This window comes from Dermacentor andersoni, chromosome 11, assembly GCF_023375885.2.
Source record: "Dermacentor andersoni chromosome 11, qqDerAnde1_hic_scaffold, whole genome shotgun sequence".
NCBI lineage: Eukaryota > Metazoa > Arthropoda > Arachnida > Ixodida > Ixodidae > Dermacentor > Dermacentor andersoni.
In genome coordinates, this window is record NC_092824.1 from 11,341,328 (window position 1) to 11,361,785 (window position 20,458).

A 20,458-nucleotide genomic window follows, 5' to 3' on the forward strand; every position below is an offset into this window, starting at 1 on the left:
GTTGTAGTGTGCTCGCTTTCTTTTCTTGCCAAACTTGTTTCAAGTGGCAAACTTCCGACATCACTACACGCTACGCTAGCGGCTTTCAAAATTGTGTCACAGTTCGCTTTTCAAGCACATCAGGGTGCCGTAGCAGACACCAACAGCCGCCTAAGTCAATCGCAGGACTGACAATCGCACGTGCACTGAATGGGCGAAGGGGTTTTTTTTTTCGGTTCAGTATTTCTAAATAGCGAATAGGGGGACGAACGAAAATGTGGTGGAAAATTGAAGAAGAGAAGTAGTTCTTTCCAACGCGACCAAGATGTCTGCGACAGCATACGTCGTTCAGCAGCGGCGTAGCATGAAAAAAGTCCCCTTTTTATGCTTCTTTCTGTCAAAATATAGCTTGCAGCAGTTACATAAATTGATAATGCGGCTAAAATATTGATCCATGACGCTGGAAGCTTGCTCAGAACACGTTCAGAACATGTGGCAGTGTTTGTATATCATGAGAATACCACTTTCAAGAAACCCATTTTTTTCACGATTTTTTGGCCTCAAGGACCGACCCGTGTCCCCCCTTAACAGAGCCGCTCCCCTCAGTCTTCGAACCTTTCATTACAACAAGAAAGTAATCGAAATACCTATAAAATCTTAGCTACAGTACTATTGCCAAGTAACGAGAAAATACGATTGTCAACAACAGATAAAAACAAATCACTTAAAAGAAGCGCTATGCACAAACCAATGCAGACACAATCTTTTTGGACAAATGTATCCTGGTCAGAAACAACAAGGGTATAAGGAATATAAAATGTTAGCCTCTCCGCTGTATACATAGTAGTATGCTCTATTCTTATTAAAGGGAACAGTATGCGACCACTGATAACAACTCGGTTTGTAGACAAAGGTCTGGAAAATATTTATCGATAGAATGTCTGTCAAATACAATCAAGTGCATTTTCCCCCTGAAGCTGAAGAAATAGCGAAGTTGTCCTAAATACCAATGTGGTTCTCGTTTTAATAGTGGGCCATACTGCATTTAATGCCAATCTTCTGTTGCTTAGAAAGTTTTTTTTTTTTCCTGTATTCTTCCAGAAAGAGGGTGTTTTCCATTTTTATGGGTGGTGGTTCCTGTGGGTCAGCTCATGAAGGCCAATCTGCGCAATAGGCAAAAGCCGGGAATGCACATCACGGCACTTGGCATCGCTGCGGTCATCAATGCCACACAGGTCGATCGCGGTCGGTGCCGACGGCAAAGAGTTCTCCAATGAGGAGGATTTCTGGGGTGTATTTATATGTTGTCTTTGTGGAATAAAAGTTCATTGCAAGTCCTCACCTGTCCTTGTTTCATGCTCTCTTGGTGGTCGTTTGAAATTTGTGCAGTTAAAAAATGTTTGTTATTGTATTTCCTTTGCTTTTTCCGTTGTACATAATTTCGGGTTTTCAATGCATATTCTGTTGTGGGTAAAGCACTTGGCCTGTCTTTTCCCTCCTTTTTTTGTTGCTAAATTAGCTGTGAATCCAATAACTCAGATTTGGCAGACACCCTATGTAGGACAAAAAAAATTTTTCTTTTGTAACTTGTTCTGTATTTTGGAGTGCCTGATTTGTATTGGGAAAATTTGTTTGATGTCTTCAGATGAAGTTAGAAGTGCGCTTCTTGGAAGTCAGACTCAAGGAGGACAGGCCACCAACATGGAGGGAGTGGTGGACCCGGAGGCATCAGTTGGCATTGGTGTCTTTGGCAATGAGAAGGAGGAGAGTGCCAGCTTGCCCCCAAAGGGTGAGTGTGCCCCGTTGTCAGTATGGTGTGGTCACCTAGCTGTGGACAGAAGCTAATGCACGTAAACACAAACTGCACAACTTGCCAGAAAGTGCTGTGGAAACGCGGAGATACGGATGAAGCCTTGTTTGAGCTTTTCAAGACATGCAGTCAGCATAAACTTCAGAAACACACAAAATGAGATGTGAGATTGTGAGGCAAGGACATTGGAGCAGGCTCAATGCCTAGACCTTCACGGCACATGGCATGCAGAGTATTTATTTTTACCTTCTGCAAACTGCACTTGATGCGTGTCCACTGATTAAAATATTGTCTGGACATTGAAAAGAGATTGTTTGCAGCATGCTCAGCATGCTCTACAAAGCAGTTGTAGTAGTGATGCGTTACATTTATACTACAAAGTGTTCTTCTTTATTTCATTGAGTAGTATTGTGAAAAATTTAGTGCCATATAGGACAGGCATGGAAATACTCTGTTTGTTTGTGCCCCATGTTTTAGTGTTCACTTCCACACAAAGTGATCAATTTAATGACATATTGTAGTGCAAAGGCGCAATTGCAAAGAAAATACACATGTCATAGGTGCTGCTAACAACTTTTGCTAACAGCGCCTGTGTCAAAAGTTGTTACTAGTGCCTGTGATGTGTGTCTGTTCTTCCTAATTGTGCCTTCATGCTACAATGTGTCGTTAAGCAAACACCAACCAGCCCAACAACAAGTCTTTCTGCACAAGCAGTCAATGATTCTACAATTGGACAGTGCTTGCATTTTGTTTGCAGCCACTGATAAACCACTCGAAGGTGCCCTTTTTGATGAAGAGGATTACAGTGATTTGTGGACATCTACACCAACAAAAGTGAGTCACAGCTGTTGTTGTTAAAGATTGGTACTGTAATATCTAGTTTTAAACTATCACTTTGTAGTAGTATAAACAATTTCTGCAAGCTCATTTTTTTTTTGCAATGTTGTCATGCTGAATTTCCTGTACAATTTACAAACACTAAACTTTGCATGATGTTCTCACTTTGCCATAATAGTGCATATAATTGGAACTGTAGGCTGTTTGGCAAAAATCGCAAACATCACTTGTGACAACAGTGTGAAAGGACAGTTGATGCTTGCTGAATTCCAGTGGCACATTTAGAAAACCTTCAGAGCAACATTTTCTGCTCTGCCAAGCTGATGAAGTCTGTGTGCTTTCCTTAATAAGCGGGATTATTTGCATAGTAGTGACACTATTCCGAAAGCACGTGCTTCATTGTGCTGCTGCTGCTGCTGCCATGACTGCAGACTGCTTCTTAACAAGGCATATTCCAGCCATAAGGTTATGATAGCAAACACTTGTGAATGAGCCTTTGATTAGATGCTCTGTTTGCATGTAGTGGTCCTTATGTAAGAGGCCAAGAAGAGGGTGAGAGAGCTTATTTATCAAGTTAGATTTTCTCAGAAGTCGCATTGGAGGTTTTATTCCCCGAAATGTTCTGCTTTCCACTCGCATGCCACAAGAGTGTGGCCATGTGTGAATCAGCTTATAGCTAGGTTTCTTCTGAAACTATTGACATCTCAAAAAGCAATGCAGGTGCAGCTTCAGTGTTGGGAATGCCTGCTTTGGCTGAGTATTACAAATGCAGATTTCAGGTAAGTGCTCTCTGCAGGAGGATGGCATTCTGTGGCAGAGCTTGTGAACCGATTTAAATCTGTCATTGGAATTCACTGCGAGTTTTTGTCTCATGTAGAGTTCCCTTATCAACATGTCTAATATTGCCTTCTGTTTAATGATCATTGAGCAGCACTTTTATGGCAGCAGTTGTTTGTTTAACTTAGACCTTTTTTGAGCTTGCTTGTTTCTGGACTCTCAACCTATGCATGTAGGTGACCTCCCAGCCGAAGGTGCCTACCAGTCATCTCACAGACCCTGGTTTGGCGGAGGCAAGTTTTTATTCATTGAATAGCCCTTCAGTATGTGTGGCACTCAGTTCAACTGGGTCTACTCTACTTTTTATTATGTGAGTACGCATTACAACATTTCCAGCGATATCTTCATCTGAACCATAACGAGCATCGAGGTCTAAGCTCTTTGATGTTTTGCGCTTGCAAGTCAACACGGATCTGCCATTGAGAATGTGAGCCATCAGCTTTTACTAGTGACACAACTTCATTGTGACGATAACCTTACATTTAATGCGATTGGGAACTTCACCTTGTTTGTGCTATGTGTTGTCTATACGTAACCTTTTCCACATCAACTTGGGTCGCTGGTTAGTCCGTGGTCCAATGGGTGAAGCGTAGGGCTGCTGTGCTGAGGGAATTGGGTTCGAAACCAACCATTGGACATGCTTTAATACGATTAGCATTTCTTTGGGAGCACCACCCAGTTTGCGGTATGTATGTTTGTCTTTGTCTAACCTCTTTCATGCCAACTTGAGTCAGTCACTGTGTATGTGCCATTGGGTGTTTGTGGCTCTTCAAAGAAAAAAAAATATTTTGAAGCTTTTCTGGTGCTGGGTAGAATCAAACCTGTGTTATGTATGTTCAGACATGCGTCATGCACAGACTTCATTGTGCAGCATGTTCAAAGGGAAGTGCCAGAGAGGATCCCAGCTGCGGCACACGCCTCATATATGGCATTTTTTGGCAATGGAAGTTCTTTATGTCACTACATTGGTCCGGTTCCAATTGCTGTAGAGTGTCACCAGTGGTCTTGGGACAAAGGAATGACAACACAGTAGTGCAAACAATCAAAAAGGCATTTATTGCACCTTTCATACACTAATGTCTGCGAGCCGATAGAACATGCCGATGGGCACACAACAAATCTAGGAAGTCTGACTCACTGCGACTGGATATCGAGCAAATGTGTTCATCCCACACTGTACACCAACGCCTGATCGTTCATGTGTGCGGTCATGCGAATGGTGGCGCATTCGAACGATCGTCTTCGTCCATTCCTGTGTCCTGCTCCTAGGCCTCGCCAGACTTTCTCGCAAAAGCATGCATTGGCGCATGCGCAGAAGATTCGCACCGCTTGTCGACCCAGAGTCAAAGAGGAACAGCCTTCTCCCTTGTGCACCCAAGTAACCCAGCCATTAGGTGGTGCTAGCAGTGCAACACTTGCGCCATCTCTCGTACTACTCTGCAACCACACTGACCTCCGCCGACACTAAGCTACACAGCAAAACCGGATTACAGGAGACTGGAGCCATGCGGGGAAAACAACATCAGGGGACGTATGAGAGTTGTGCATCTCCACATCCCCCAACCTTAAATCACTACATATTCTGGTGAAACATATCACATGGTCTAACATTGTGTGCTTCGCGAATAAGAGGTAGTACATGCAGCAGTGGCCGCGCTGAGGAAATGTTCATGCGCTGTCAATAACATGCGAGCCGACATTGTCTCTGAGGTACCACGCTGGCGTCCGCTGGTCACAGCAGCAGCTCTGCAGACTCAATGGCATGACTTTGGAAATGGCAATACAGTAGTCGGCACGAACAAGCATTGTGCACACCGACGCGCCCTGCTGGTGAGAGCTGCTGTAGCCATTTGTGTCTGCAGGCTCTTTTTCCAGCCGCCGAGGGTTGCGAGCGGGACACAAGCAGCCGCTGAAGTCGCTGCGCTGAACTGGCCATTGCCTAGGGTGGCTCGATCGTAGTCCGGGGCAGCAGTGCAGACGATGTGCAGGTGTGCAGGTGACTCCTTTGGTCGCCGTCGCAACGCGTTGGCTTCTCGGAGAAGTTACTTTCACGCTACTCTGGCCCTTACCGTGTCTTGTGTCAAGTAACTGACGTCACGTACGAAATTGCCCCTCTTGAGCCAACTGTGGCTCAGCATCGCTCAGATGTGGTCCACATCGCGCGTCTTAAGTTGTATCACTCGCCCACCTCCTAACCAGCACAGAGCCGGTGCTTCAGCCGGCGGGGGTCATGGGATACGCTGACAAAGATGTTCTCAGCTTGGTTGGAAGAAGACGACGCTCTGGACTTCGTGCACTGTCTACCATTTTGTCAGCTGCTACAATTATTGTAAATATCCTGTAAATATATGTCGGACTGTTTTTAACCCCGTAACAATATCTATAACTGCTTAATTTGGTACTGTCAGTGTGCCAGCATTTAATCCGCATAGTTGTGGCAATTGCTTTGAGTCTGTCAAATGGCATTAGCTCTTAAAGCTGGAACAACATTGTGTGTCATCCGCCATGGTTGCTTAGTGGCTATGGTGTTAGGCTGCTAAGCACGAGGTCGCATAATCAAATTCGGGCCACGGCGGCCGCATTTAGATGGGGGTGAAATGCAAAAACATCTGTGTACTTAGATTTAAGTGCACGTTAAAGAACCCCCAGGTGGTCCAAATTTCCGGAGTCCCCGCTTACGGTGTGCCTCATAATCATATCGTGGCTTTGGCATGTAAAACCCTATATTTTTTTTTTAACATCGTACGTCTACACTGTCTCACCTGGAACCATACAGAGGGCTTGAAATGGCAGTGTCAAAACACGTGTAGGCCCAATGCGTTGGCGGGCTAGTTGGTGCGAATCCATGAGTACTTTGTTTAGCGCAAAACAACAGACACAAGAAAGACGACCAGGACAAGGCGCTACTCTCAACTGACATCATTTTATTGCGCCGCAGCAAAACCATTTGCGCCACTCAAAGCCATTTCTTTGTTGGAAAATATAGGCCTCGCCAAGATTGTGAAAGATGTAAAGGTACTTGCTCTAGAAGTTTTTTTTCACTCCAAAAACGCACAAACTGGATGTGCCTTTCCATACAATAGTCAGTGAAAACAACTGTTGGCAGGTTTTGGTTAGTCGCTTTTTGCAGAAACAGTTGAAGCATTTAACTATTGACGATCCTTATGGCATAAAGGATTCTTTCGATGTTGTTTCCTTTCTGGAAGACAACCATTCAGTAGCCGACATTTTTTCTGTTGACGTCGAAGATCTTTACTATTTAATACCGCATGATGAGCTATTTCGCAGTGTGATGACGTGCATCGAAGAAAGTGGCGAGGTATATTTTCGCAATGCGACCGGGTTGTCTTCGGAAAGTTTCATGTCCCTTCTTTAACTTTTAGTGCAACTTTTATCCGGTTCGAAAATACCCTTTTTATTCAGAAAAATGGCGTGTGTATTGATTCATGTGTGGCGCCTGCTCTTTGTAATATTTTTTTATCGTTTGTCGACCGCGCTCTTAAGAGTGCCTTAAACAATGACTCGGTTCAAATTTTTAGATATGTTGACGATTTTCTTGTTCTGATAAAACAGACTAACAACGAATGCTCCGTTACGGTAGCTGACATTTAAACTCTGTTCAATGACAACGGCAAAGGTTTAACTTTCACACATGAGCTATCTAGGGACGGTAAACTCCAGTTTTTAGATTTGCAGCTATCCTTACAAACAGGCCACGCCTGTTGGATGTATTCGCCACGTGCACGTAAGGAACTTTTACCTTACGCGTCTGTGCACTCAAAGACTGTGAAACGCGCCATTGCTTTGATGTGTCAAAATCTTCGTTAATGAAATCTTGTCATCACTCTGTGAACCTGAGTTTCATTGCACAGTTAAATAGGCTGCAGGCTGCTGGTTACCCAAGTGTGGTGGTGACGTCAGTGTCGGAGGTATTGCTTCAGGAACTGAAAGGGAAGCAGCACAAAAGTAAATGCATCACACAAAAGAAGAGGCCTGAAGTTGTGCCGTATTGCCACAGAGTGGCTCACAATCTAAAGAATGTCGCCACTAGATACCAAATTGAGGTAGTGTTTTCCGCTGCTCAGAAACTGTCAATGTTGTGCAGCCGTATTTGCAAAACAAGTAAAAAACCAGATTGTGAAAAGAACCACGCGAAGTTTGTAGATTGCAGCGTCTGTGTGGTCTATAAGATTCCCTTGTCATATGGCAAAGTGTATGTAGGGCAGTCAGGTCGCTGTGTTAACGAGCGCCTTAGAGAACATGAGCAATCCATACCAACAGGCACAGGTTCCCATTTGGCTCAGCATTGTAAAATATGCAAGTGCAAACCCATGTTTAATGATACCACGATTTTGAAAAAGAGCCGTGACACCACCGCTTGAGAGTTATCGGAAACATTCTTCATTCAGTCATTGGGGTCACAGTGCATTAGTGTGCCTTCCTTAACCTTGCACAGCGCTGAATTTGGTTTTTTGGATTCTGTCGCATGAGTGCGCTCTTGGGATCGGATGTTGGTGGCTCCACCGCTTGGTGGTCACTGCGCATGTTCTTGTTTCAGCTGTTCTATAAAGGATTGACGCAATAAAATGTCAGTTGTGAGTAGCGCCTTGTCCTGGTCGTCTTTCTTGTGTCTGTTGTGTTGCGCTAAACAAAGTATACATGTAGGCCCGTGTATCGAGTTCCTAAATAAGCCACACTGAGACATCGAGTAGCATTGTGCTTCAGCAATACCTGAAGTTTCAACATACTCTTGATTTCTTTCCCTTTGCCTGAAAGTTGCTTAATGAAACAAGTCTTGATGATCATACCAGCACAAAGGTTTTAACCAGCTACCCTGTACAACCTGACATTCACAGAATGCAATAGATACACAGGGTGCAGTGCCCATGCCTGTGCATGAAATAAAATGGCTAGGCTAGTCTGGCAAATGAGGTCTTCCTTCTCACTGCGGCTTCTGTACAGCCGTAGAGGAAGACATATGTTTCTGGAGAGCGTGGCAGGCATGCAAACACTCACTGAAATCATGATTGTCAGCATTGTGACCTTTCCAGATCACATTGCTGACACAAACCTAAAGCGATCCAGTTGGAGTATTTCAGATTGACTGGTTCAGACTGGGAAGTTAGCATCCATACTAAGCAAATTTTTGCACTGCTGAAGTAAGGAGTCATTAACATTAGCCGCCCACTACTCTGCCAGAGAGGCTGTGGGCTCAAGAAGCTTCTCAAATACGATGATGTGATATACAGGATGCTAAAGGAAACAAAAATATCAGCAGATGCCACATGCATGTGAGGATCAGTGACAAGCGTAGCTTTCTTGGTTGGTAAAGGGTTCCTGAGCCACCCCTCAGGCTTGGTGAAAAAACAGTTCGCAGGTAGCATATGCTGCTGTGAACATCTCAGCCAAGCTTTGCTGTCGTGCACAGGACATGGAGCTCGCTAGAGGAATGCGTAGTTGCCTTTCTTTCAAACACTCGCTTTTCAACAGACGCCTGCTCGTCACGCTTTTCTGGATGTTTTAGTTCGGAGTGTGACAGATTCCCATAACTTGCTGCTATTGGGCAGTAGCTGACATCAATCAACAAGGGTTCTTGGATCAGTGCACTTCTTCCTACTGTTACTGTGTATATTTTGTGACGAAGTTTAATAAACAGGCTAAAGTAGGCAAAAATCTGCTTTTGAATTTCAATAATTAGGTACTTCCGGAAGAAGCCGACTATTGTCTATCCACGCTCGGCCACAGCCGCCTACATAGGAATTAAACTTTGGCCACCCTGCTTATCGGTGTTGTGGCCGTCTGGGCTTGCTGATTCTGACTAGCTTTGAACATTCAACTAGCCTCGAACCATGCCAAACTTAAGGTCAGACCACACTCTCGCTTGCCAGCGTGCACTCATTCCTAGGCACTCCCGGTTGGGTGCCTTGGCAGCCTCCACAGTTCAAAATGTGCAGGTTGGCTGTGGTTACTATCTGTCAGTCAAGCCCTGTCGTGAATAAAGCAAGCGCTGTGCATAGATGGTACAGTTGCATGTAGCTGTGGTCTGCTACATAGCGTAGATACCGCAACTGCCGCTGAGTGCCACGATGAGTGAGCACACTGTGGCTCGCTGAGGATAACCGCGTTTGGCTTACGTTTGGTGCACTGTATGCGCCAAAATTGGAAATAGTGGGATCTGTGTGAACATCCAAAACAAAATTTGAACTGCACACCACGGTGACATTCAGTGTGTGGAGTGTTGTGGGCACACTCCGCTCCGCCGTAGCCTCCGCAGTGCAAGGCATTGAAGAAAGAGCGGAAACACTTCGAAGGGTGTGTTTGAGTGCCAATAACTCCACTTCTGCTGAACGCATTGAAGTGCATCTTGCAGCAAAGTATTTCTGAACTAGCCCATTTTCACTTCAAATGCATTTCTTTTGTCAAATAAACTGGCATTTGCCTAAGGTTCAAAAGGAAATAAAAAACATATAATGATGTTTCAAGACCGCTACGGGTCCCTTGTTCACAATGAAGATGAGTGCAAGAGGGGGAAATTATTTAGGTGTTAGGTGGCGCAGAGTGCGCATGTATATCTCGGGGAGGTTATGCCATGTCCGGTTAATCACGTTTCTGGTCGTTTGGACATGTAAAGATTCTAAGACTAATCTTGAAGATAGGCGCTTCTCTGTCATGATTATGCTCGCAGCATCCCTATCAATGATGTGATTAGTAGTCATGTGATGATCCGCCAAGGCATTGGAACTTGCATTGCCTTTCCTGACACCATTCTGGTGCTGCTGAATCCTTCTTTTAAAATTCCCGGTTTCACCTGTGTAGGACGAGGCAACTCTTGCACGGAATCTTGTAGGTTACCCCTGAAAACTTTGACCTTTCCAAAGGTTCTTTCACACGTACGGGCTTCTGTCTTTGTTTGTTTCTCCACTTAGATAAAAAATGGTTCAGGTCCCCTTTAAATGAAATGGCTTCACATCTGTGCAGCTCAATGCTTGTCGCTCAATGCATGCTCTGGTCCCACTTTGTGCACTTCATCATTCTTCACAATTGCCTGCTTCTGTTGCCAACTTTTTTTACTTCTGCTTGTCTATTCTGCTTGTCTATATGGGCACCTACCCACTGGTGTATAGCTATTATGAGGGATTGGCCAAAACTTGTGCACACGCTGCAAGCCCAGTTGCACATACCCTGTGACCCAAGTTGTTGTTTACTTGACTAGACGGCAGTAGCCAGCACGTGCAAAGCAGGGAGAAGAGGCAAGGAAAGCTTCACTTTAATAAAAACACAGGTTTAGTTTCTGTTTGGAGAGAAAAATATTATAACGGTCCTCATCAATGAACTAGTTTGTAGGCTGGTTCAGTGCAGCATATATTATTCTATGCCTTCCAGGCTGTTTTCAGGCGACCCGTTTCACACAGGATTACTTGTCTGTATGCACAATTTTGGCCGGGAGATGGCAAAAACGGACTCCCTGGCACATGTGGACACAGCCTGCTGCATGAATATCAATCAAAGAGAGTCAGTGTTATGCAGCAGGCATACACACAGGAAATTCATGCAGTGGCATCAATAGACTCTGTGACACTGGGCGCAGCACCTTGACTCATCATCTGACAGCCAGCCTCACTTGCAAACTGGCCTAAATGTTTTGCTGGGGAGTCTCTCAACATTGTAAAACATGATGTGCATGTCAGTCCTATATGAATCTCAAGCTTTGTGCTAAACCATATAGCAGCATGTCCTCTGTAGCTTCTTTGAGGTTTTCCTGCAGCAACCCTGTACCATGTGTCCTGTTGTTTGCAGGGGTGCCCTGTTTTCTTGCCATCTGAGGACCAGAGTGACAAGTCCAGGCACGTCCTGTTTGACAACGATGAGGATGACTTGTTGTTCTCTTCTACCAGGTGAGTTGCACTTCTCATGGGACATAGTGCTACTCATGCCTGGAGCACTCGGAAATCGTTATTATAGGAAATTTTGTCTTGGTGGAGTAAAAAAATATGAGAATGCACCTGTCGTGAGTCGACAAAAGAAAAACGTTGGCTCAGTCAATAACCAAGTACGGGAGCACGAACTTTTAGTTAAAAATAAAGCCAATGTGCATCAGCCTGCACACTGCATCGCTTGCAAGTGTGAACCTCCGTTTCACAAGATTAAGATTCTGGGCAAATGCAAAGAAACTACTGCTTTTGGAGACCTTTCATATCAGGAAAAGAGACATGGCTTGCATCAGTGATAATTGTGTGTCTATTTGGAAATAAGGTGCATTTTCAAAATTATCTTCCTCTGGGCATGCACATTTTATTGTTTTTTGATGATCTTCTAGGGAACTGTAATAAATCAATTGCTAGTGTATAGCCATAGTGTCCTGTGTTCTTTGTGTCTATTTTAACTGCACTACAATGATTTCACCAAGTTTCAGAAAACAGGTTATTGTGGAATCTTTCATACTGCCAACAACTCAGCAACCTTTGTATGTTTCTCATTACCAGAAACTAGTTTTCCTGCAACTATTTGTTGCCCTTGTGCTTGAGCTTTTACAAAATTAACTAGTCCTGTTGGAAAACGCTGAAGGGAACACTGCATGCTCAACTAACTAAGTTTGTATTGATGCTCTTGACATATGTGAAATCGAGAATGGAAGAAGCATCCAATCCTGCTGTTTTCAGTCTTTGTCTATATAATGAATGGAGCACCTGCACACTATTAATTCTTTTCTGTAATCGATTTTGATATCTAACATGCTGTTTTATCATAGTTCATATGGACAACATACATTGCACTGAATTCTGGGCTGGGTTCACACTTTTTACAGTGGCTGGAATGACCAGGGTGCATACTATGTTGCTGTGCTGTGAGGTCTGTCTAACCACCCTCTGCATAAGAATTTAGTTGTAGCGTGGGGATGGGTGATGGTGCCAGTTTTTCCTTTGACAAAGATGTCAAAGAATCTTCACCTCTAATTAGGCATTGTCAATCCAGTGGGCTAACTTTTCCAGAAAATAGGCTTCGAGCAGTTGAACGAGCCATAAAGAAAGAAGTAAAAAGAAGGAGGGTAAGGACTATCAAGAGTTGTCCGATGAGGTGCGCGAGTGGGAGATAAAAGCAATGAGTATGAAATACTTAGTAGTAGTCTGTGTTGCCAGTTCTGCGGCATTGCGTACTTGGACCTTAGAATGATATGCTGTGGGAACAATAAAGATCTCTTTGATTTAAGCTTTCCTCGCAATTCTTCTGGCATCAGTCATTACTTGAGGACACCAGAGAACTTGGAACTGCGTAGATTCTCACAAGAAACAACGCAACAGATCAAGCTTGGCTGCTTTCCTATGGATGTGGTGTGCAAAAATGCTTGTGTAATGTGCTCTGGGTGCAACCCCAGCTGGTCAAAATGAATCCGGAGCCCCCACTACATCCACAGCCACATGCTCTCCTCTACTACCAGCAACAGTGCTCACAACAGCACTCAGCCACAAGGTTCTGTGTACCATTCCTGTGCTACATAGGGTGAGCACCCACCACACTAGGTGACCTGTGGGTTTCTGCAAGCACTGGAGCCATGTTAAAGCCAGGTGATCAGTTTTCGTGAGCCAACATTGAGCAAAGAGACTGGCGTCAAGGAGCGTTCACTGGCCAAGTTTGGCTGCGTGACGTAATGCTCTTTCCTTTCCTTCCTCCAGGCCGTCCCATAGCAAATGGAAGTGACATATGATTCTTCTCCTATTTCCTCCCGAATCCGTGACTCAGCCACAAAGCAAGTGAGAGTGATCGGGCATGAAGCAAGTTGATCTGAAGTGACCCGTGGAAAGCGTGAACCCTCCCTAGATAGACCAGTGAAATTTGGATTCGTTGCTGTGGAGCGAAAAATTCTGCTCCTGATGTGAAAATGCCATTATTGTTGGTGCAGGGCCGACGGTGCAGTGTTTGCACTGTATTTGCAAGGTGGCACCACAGTGCAATGCAAAAGGTGGCTTCTGCTCCGCAGGACTAAACATGCGACTTGCAAAAGCCACGTGATGAACCCGCATATCTTGCACATGAATGATGGCAACCATTTAGTTGTGCTGTTTTTACATTCTCCATTGTGGCTATCTTCCTGACAATGTATTCCTACTATGATATGTTCTCCTCTCCCTCCTGCCTATTTAAGCCCCCCGTATGTCGACACATGTACTCGTTTATCTTCCTCAGGTGACCGCTTTTAATTGCCTAACAAATGTTTTCTCTCAGTGCAAGGCGCACTTGCATGTATTGGAAATGCCATCCAGAGAATAATCGAATGAGAGGGGGCTCTGTCTATTGGCAAATGACATCACGAATGTTTTATTACAGTTGATGTTCATTTGCCACATTTTGCACCAAGCTCAGAAAGACATAATTCATTGGGCAACATGGTGGTTCTCATCAATGGAGTTAATGTGTTTGTATAATACGCGGCCATATGCATAAAGTCTGATTTTAGTTTAGGTGCTATGAGGTAACTCATTGATGTATATTAGAAATAGTAAAGGGCTTAATATGGATCCCTGAGGAATGCCTGATGTAGTGTCGACAGGAGTTGAGTCCACTGAGTTGAAATAAACAAATTGTGAGCGATAACGAAGAAAACTCGCTATCCAAAAAACAAGACAAGGATTATTAAATATGGCATTTAATTTTACCAGTAGTTTAGAATGAATCACAGAGTCAAAAGCTGTAGAGAAGTCAATAAAGATGGCATCCACTTGATTGCCTATGTCTAGGTTAGAAGCGATATCATGAACAAAATTGACTAATTGCATTAGAGTGCTATAACCATGACGGGAACCATCCTGGGCAGATGTTAAAACATCGTTAGAGTTAAGGAATTCGATCATATGTTTGTGAATAATGTGCTCTAACATCTTTCATGACTGGGGTGCGAGAGATATCAGCCTGTATTTACGGAGAAGTTGTTTATCACCTGATTTATACAAAGGCAAGACTTTGGCTGTTTTTCATTTAGTTGGTACTTCACCAGAGTCTAAGGATTTCTGGAAGATTACTTTTTAGTGTAAGATTAGGTTTAAGACACCACCAGAACTTACAATATCACCTAATTTGTGCATCATATCATGCATCATATTCATTGTGCATCATATCACCTAGTTTGTGCATCATAACTAAACTTTGGAACAACATGGTTATCAAGGGTGAAAAGAGATTGGAAGTACGAGTTAAAAGCATTCGAAACTACGGTGGGGTCATTAGTAATATCGTCGTTAATCTTGAAAGAGGTACTGCACATTGCAATAGGTAAAATTGATGTCCAGAACCTGTGAGGATTTGATTTAAATAGTAGAGGGAGCTGAACTAAAAAATTAAAATCATTATCACTTTTAGTACGAGTATGAAGTTCCTCCTTGGCTTTTTCAAAAGGAATGCGAAGCGCAGGATTAGAATTCTTTGATTTACATGGTCTACTGACACGGCATGACAGATGCAGGATATCCCGGTTAATCCAAGGAAGTTTACTATTTATCTTCTTTGTTTTTAATGGAACATAGTTATTGATGCAGGATTTCACTAACGACTCAAAACAATCAACAACACTGTCAGCATGGCACTCTGTACTGAGTGAAATAGTCAGTTATCTGCCAGAGTATCAGTGAGAGACGTATCGTCAGCCTTGTTAAAATCGTTAAATGTAGAGTAGCGAAAGCATTCATGTGAGATAGGACAGTTAATGTGTATGAGAGGTGCGTTATGATCAGAGATTTCTTCCAGGATATCATAGTTAAAACCTAGATGAGCAAGACTGTCACTGATAAACACTAGGTCAAGTATGGAGTTCTGCCATGTATTGTTATCAACTAATTGTGTCAGGTTATGGGGCAAAAAAAACATAAGTCTCTACAAATAGTCACTAATGGCAGAATATGTAAAGGAAGGCCAGTGAATGCCGGTAATGTTAAAGTCACATGCTGACAAACTTCAGCCAGGAATCCAAACACATGAACAAGGACACAACGATCGCATACATAGAGGAAATTGTGGTAACCAGCGATACCTTTGTCCTCTCAGATTCTGCCACATCTGCCTCGATGACCATAGTTCCCGAACCAGACTTCGGCATAAATCCAAGTCCCCCCTGAGTAAGCAGCAACAGCTCAAAAGTATTCTCCAACGATACAAAGATGGCTTTTCGACGTCATTGAGGATTCGACCAACACCAGTTGCAAAGCATCACATCATAAATGAAGAGTGCGCTCAACCACTCCACCAGAGCCCTTGCCGAGTTTCAATGTGAGAATGGGAAGCTATTAGGCAACACATTGTTATGGGAGGGAAGAGGCATGCATCTGTTTACAGTTGGCTTTTAATGGCTGAGCCAACATGCGTAGAGAAGCGATAGCCTAAAATCTTCATCTCCAAGGCCACCATCTATGTCCTCTTCTTCCAACATTGCAGACTGTGAACATTGCCCAGTGTGGCTTACTGGTCCAAGAAAGGTATGGTTTGAAGCAGCTGATGTGGACGATGTGAGATAGAGGTGAAGGCGTGGTGGCATCCATTGGAGATGCTTCATACGTGACAGGGGCCACCTGGCAGAGGTTGCAGAATGGCCATGGTATAGTGACAGGAGTTTCTCCAAAAGACCAACGCACCAAGTTGGAGACCAAACTAGCTCAAGAGCACCTGGTTCATATTCCACGTTGTGATGGCACTAATCGTAATGGTACTTCTGGCATGCCCATGAAGCCGAGAGACGAAGGCGGAATATGTAAAGGAAGGCTAGTGAATGCTGGTAATGTTAAAGTCACATGCTGACAAACTTCAGCCAGGAGTCCAAACACATGAACAAGGACCATCTGGTGCGCTTGGGTCGCTGTGGCTATGACATCACAAGTGTGCTCTGTTGGCGAGTCGAATGTGGTCGAAAGGAGAGCCTCGAAAAGCAAGGTCGACTCACCACCGAATAGGACTTAGAAAGGTGAGTAGCCAGTTGGGTCATGGCGCGAGAAATTGTAAGCAAGCCTGACAAATGGTAGAGCAGTGTCAAAGTCGTGATGATATGAGGAAACATACATTGCTAGCATGTCAGGTAATGTGTGGTTCAGGCTTTCAGTAAGGCCGTTAGTTTGAGGATGGTAGGCTGTTGTAAGCTTGTGTTTAGCAGCACATGATCAAAGTATGGACAATGGCGGACAGGCCGCCATTGGAATATGAACCTGGCAACGTTTAACGCTAGAATGTTATCTAGTGAGGCGAGTCTAGCAGTCCTATTGGAGGAATTAGAGGGCAGTAAATGGGATATAATAGGGCTCAGTGAAGTTAGGAGGCCAAAAGAAGCATATACAGTGCTAAAAACTGGGCACGTCCTGTGCTACCAGGGCTTAGCGGAGAGAAGAGAACTAGGAGTCGGATTCCTGATTAATAAGGATATAGCTGGTAACATACACGAATTCTATAGCATTAACAAGGGGGTGGCAGGTCTTGTTGTGAAACCTAATAAGAGGTACAAAATGATGGTTGTACAGGTCTACGCCCCTACATCCAGTCATGATTATCAGGAAGTCGAAAGCTTCTATGAAGACGTGGAATCGGCGATGGGTAGAGTGAAAACAAAATACACTATACTGATGGGCGGCTTCAATGCCAAGGTAGGCAAGAAGCAGGCTCGAGACAAGGCAGCGGGGGAATATGGCATAGGCACTAGGAATAACAGGGGAGAGTTATTAGTAGATTTTGCGGAACAGAATAATATGCGGATAATGAATACCTTCTTCTGCAAGCGAGATAGCCGAATATGAACGTGGAGGAGCCCGAACGGCGAGACTAGAAATGAAATAGACTTCATACTCTGCGCTAACCCAGGCATCATAAAAGATGTGGACGTGCTCAGCAAGGTGCACTGCAGTGACCATAGGATAGTAAGAACTCGAATTAGCCTTAACTTGAGGAGGGAACGGAAGAAACTGGTACATAAGAAACCAATCAATGAGCTAGCGGTAAGAGGCAAATTAGAGGAATTCCAGATCAAGCTACAGGCATTCGGCATTAACTCAGGAAAAGGACCTTAGTGTTGAAGCAATGAACGACAATCTTGTGGGCATCATTAAGGAGTTTGCAATAGAAGTTGGTGGTAACTCCGTTAGACAGGACACCAGTAAGCTAACGCAGGAGACGAAAGATCTGATCAAGAAACGCCAGTGTATGAAAGGCTCTAACCCTACAGCTGGAATAGAACTATCAGAACTTTCAAAGTTAATCAACAAGCATAAGACAGCTGACCTAAGGAAGTATAATATGGATAGAATTGAACATGCTCTCAGGAACGGAGGAAGTCTAAAAGCAGTGAAGAAGAAACTAGGAATTGGCAAGAATCAGATGTATGCGTTAAGAGACAAAGCCGGCAATATCATTACTAATATGGATGAGATCGTTGAAGTGGCTGAGGAGCTCTATAAAGATTTGTACAGCACTAGTGGCACCCACGACGATAATGGAAGAGAGAATATTCTAAAGGAATTTGACATCCCACAAGTAACGCCGGAAGAAGTAAAGAAAGCCTTGGGAGCTATGCAAAGGGGGAAGGCAGCTGGGGAGGATCAGGTAACAACGGATTTGTTGAAAGATGGTGGGCAGATTGTTCTAGAGAAACTAACCACCTTGTATACGCAATGCCTCATGACCTCGAGCGTACCGGAATCTTGGAAGAACACTAACATAATCCTAATCCATAAGAAAGGGGACGCCAAACCAAAGACTTGAAAAATTATAGACCGATCAGCTTACTGTCAGTTCCCTACAAACTATTTACTAAGGTAATCGCAAATAGAATCAGGAACACCTTAGACTTCTGTCAAGCAAAGGACCAGGCAGGATTCTGTAAAGGCTACTCAACAATAGACTATATTCACACTATCAATCAGGTGATAGAGAAATGTGCGTAATATAACCAAGCCTTATATATAGCTTTCATTGATTACGAGAAAGCGTTAGATTCTGTCGAAACCTCAGCAGTCATTCAGGCATTACAGAATCAGGGTGTAGACGAGCCGTATGTGAAAATACTGAAGGATATCTATAGCGGCTCCACAGCCATTGTAGTCCTCCATAAAGAAAGCAACAAAATCCCAATAAAGAAAGGCGTCAGGCAGGGAGATACGATCTCTCCAATGCTATTCACAGCGTGTTTACAGGAGGTATTCAGAGACCTGGATTGGGAAGAATTGGGGATAAAAGTTAATGGAGAATACCTTAGTAACTTGCGATTCGCTGATGGTATTGCCTTATTTGTTTATTTATTTATTTTATTTATTGAGTACCTGCATCGCCATAGAAGGCATTACAGCAGGGGGGTACATACATATCTACATCAGTTGACACTCATTTCATCACACAAAGCGCGGTAAAACGTTTCATTACATTGTATACCAACAATATTTGAAGGGAGAGCATTCCACTCCCTCGTGGTCCTGTAAAAAAATTCATAACGCAAGGTGTCACCCTTAAAAGGAAATTCATGAAGTTTCAAGGCATGGTCTCTTCTACGGGAAATGTACGATGGTAATTTAATATATTTGTTCCTGTCGATGCCTATTTTAGAATAGTAAACACTGTGAAAAAATTTGAGTCTGAGGCACTTTCTTCTATCCTTTAGATCTTGCCAATGAAGTCTGCGCTTGCCTTTGGTAATACTGAGGTTTTTGTCGTAATTACCAAGAACAAATCGAACCGCCCTATTCTGAATTTTTTCAAGTAAATCGACTAACTGACACGTATAAGGACCCCAGCAGATGCAAGCGTACTCAAGTACCGAACGTACGTGAGTAAAATACAGCTGTTCTTTCAGTTTACTAGGTAATTGGCCGAAATTTCGACGGAGGAAGCCCAACTTTCGTGCCGCCTTCTTTCTTACCTCCTGTACATGCCTGTTCCACCTTAAATCCGAGGCAAACCAAACTCCCAAGTATTTACATTCCGTAACCCTGCTTAGAGTAACACTATTTAATTTGTACTCGTATGTCTTGTATGAATGTTTCCTTGTAAAGGTGACGTTTAAACATTTTGAAACGTTAAGTGACATTTCCCATTTCGCACACCAAGTTGAAAGTTTGTCTAAATCACTCTGAAGTGCATAAAAATTGGAAGCACTATCAATAACCCTATATACTACGCAGTCGTCTGCAAACATCCTGAAAGATGACATAATACCACTAGTGATATCATTTATATATATTAAAAACAAGAGGGGCCCCAACACAGAGCCTTGGGGTACTCCAGAGGTCACTGCAGCAAGATCAGAGGAGATGCCATTGAGAACCACAGACTATGTGAAAGATATTCAGATATCCATGCAATTACCTTTTTGTGCAACTTGTAGGCGTGTAATTTGCTAATAAGTAGGTCGTGAGCCACAACGTCAAATGCTTTACGAAAATCTAGAAAGATGCAATCAATTATCTGCCTTTTGTCTATTGCTTGAGCCAAATCGTGAGTGAATTCTACTAGCTGCGTAGTACAAGAAAAACCCTGCCGAAATCCATGTTGGTTTGCATTTAATAGATTATTTTTAACTACATGTGACATAATATAACTATATATAACGTGTTCCATTATTTTACATGTAATACTAGTCAAAGACACCGGTCTGTAGTTCTCAATGCAGTTTTTGGGCCCACTTTTGTGTACAGGCACGACATTTGAAAATTTCCAGTCGGTAGGTACGGCACCCATGTCTAAACATTTTTGGAAAAGACGGCGTAAATACATGCACAACGATTCACAACAACTACTAAGCATTGCTGCTGCTATATTGTCTGGTCCATTCGCCTTTCTGGGAGAAACATTTTCTAATAGCTTGCGTACACCTTCCAAAGCAAACTCAACTTCGGGCATTTCTTCATTGCATAGCAAAAAATCGAGACTTACAACCCGAAACTGGCGATTACTAAACACAGAAGAAAAATAACTACCAAATGCTTCAACTTTGCGCTTGTCATCATCAAGTACCGTGCCTAAGTATTCAAAAGGAGGGAC

The 20,458-nt window shown here is 43.5% G+C and overlaps 1 protein-coding gene across 1 annotated transcript in view; it reads left to right on the plus strand.

The window, feature by feature from the left end:
- Nucleotides 1-20,458, plus strand: part of LOC126517670 (uncharacterized) — a 335,110-nt gene that overhangs the window by 118,110 nt on the left and 196,542 nt on the right. The window contains exons 13-16 of the mRNA XM_055064291.2: nt 1,625-1,768; nt 2,547-2,623; nt 3,640-3,696; nt 11,261-11,358. Of these exons, the coding sequence (XP_054920266.2) occupies nt 1,625-1,768; nt 2,547-2,623; nt 3,640-3,696; nt 11,261-11,358 (376 nt within the window). The remainder of the gene's footprint in view (nt 1-1,624; nt 1,769-2,546; nt 2,624-3,639; nt 3,697-11,260; nt 11,359-20,458) is intronic.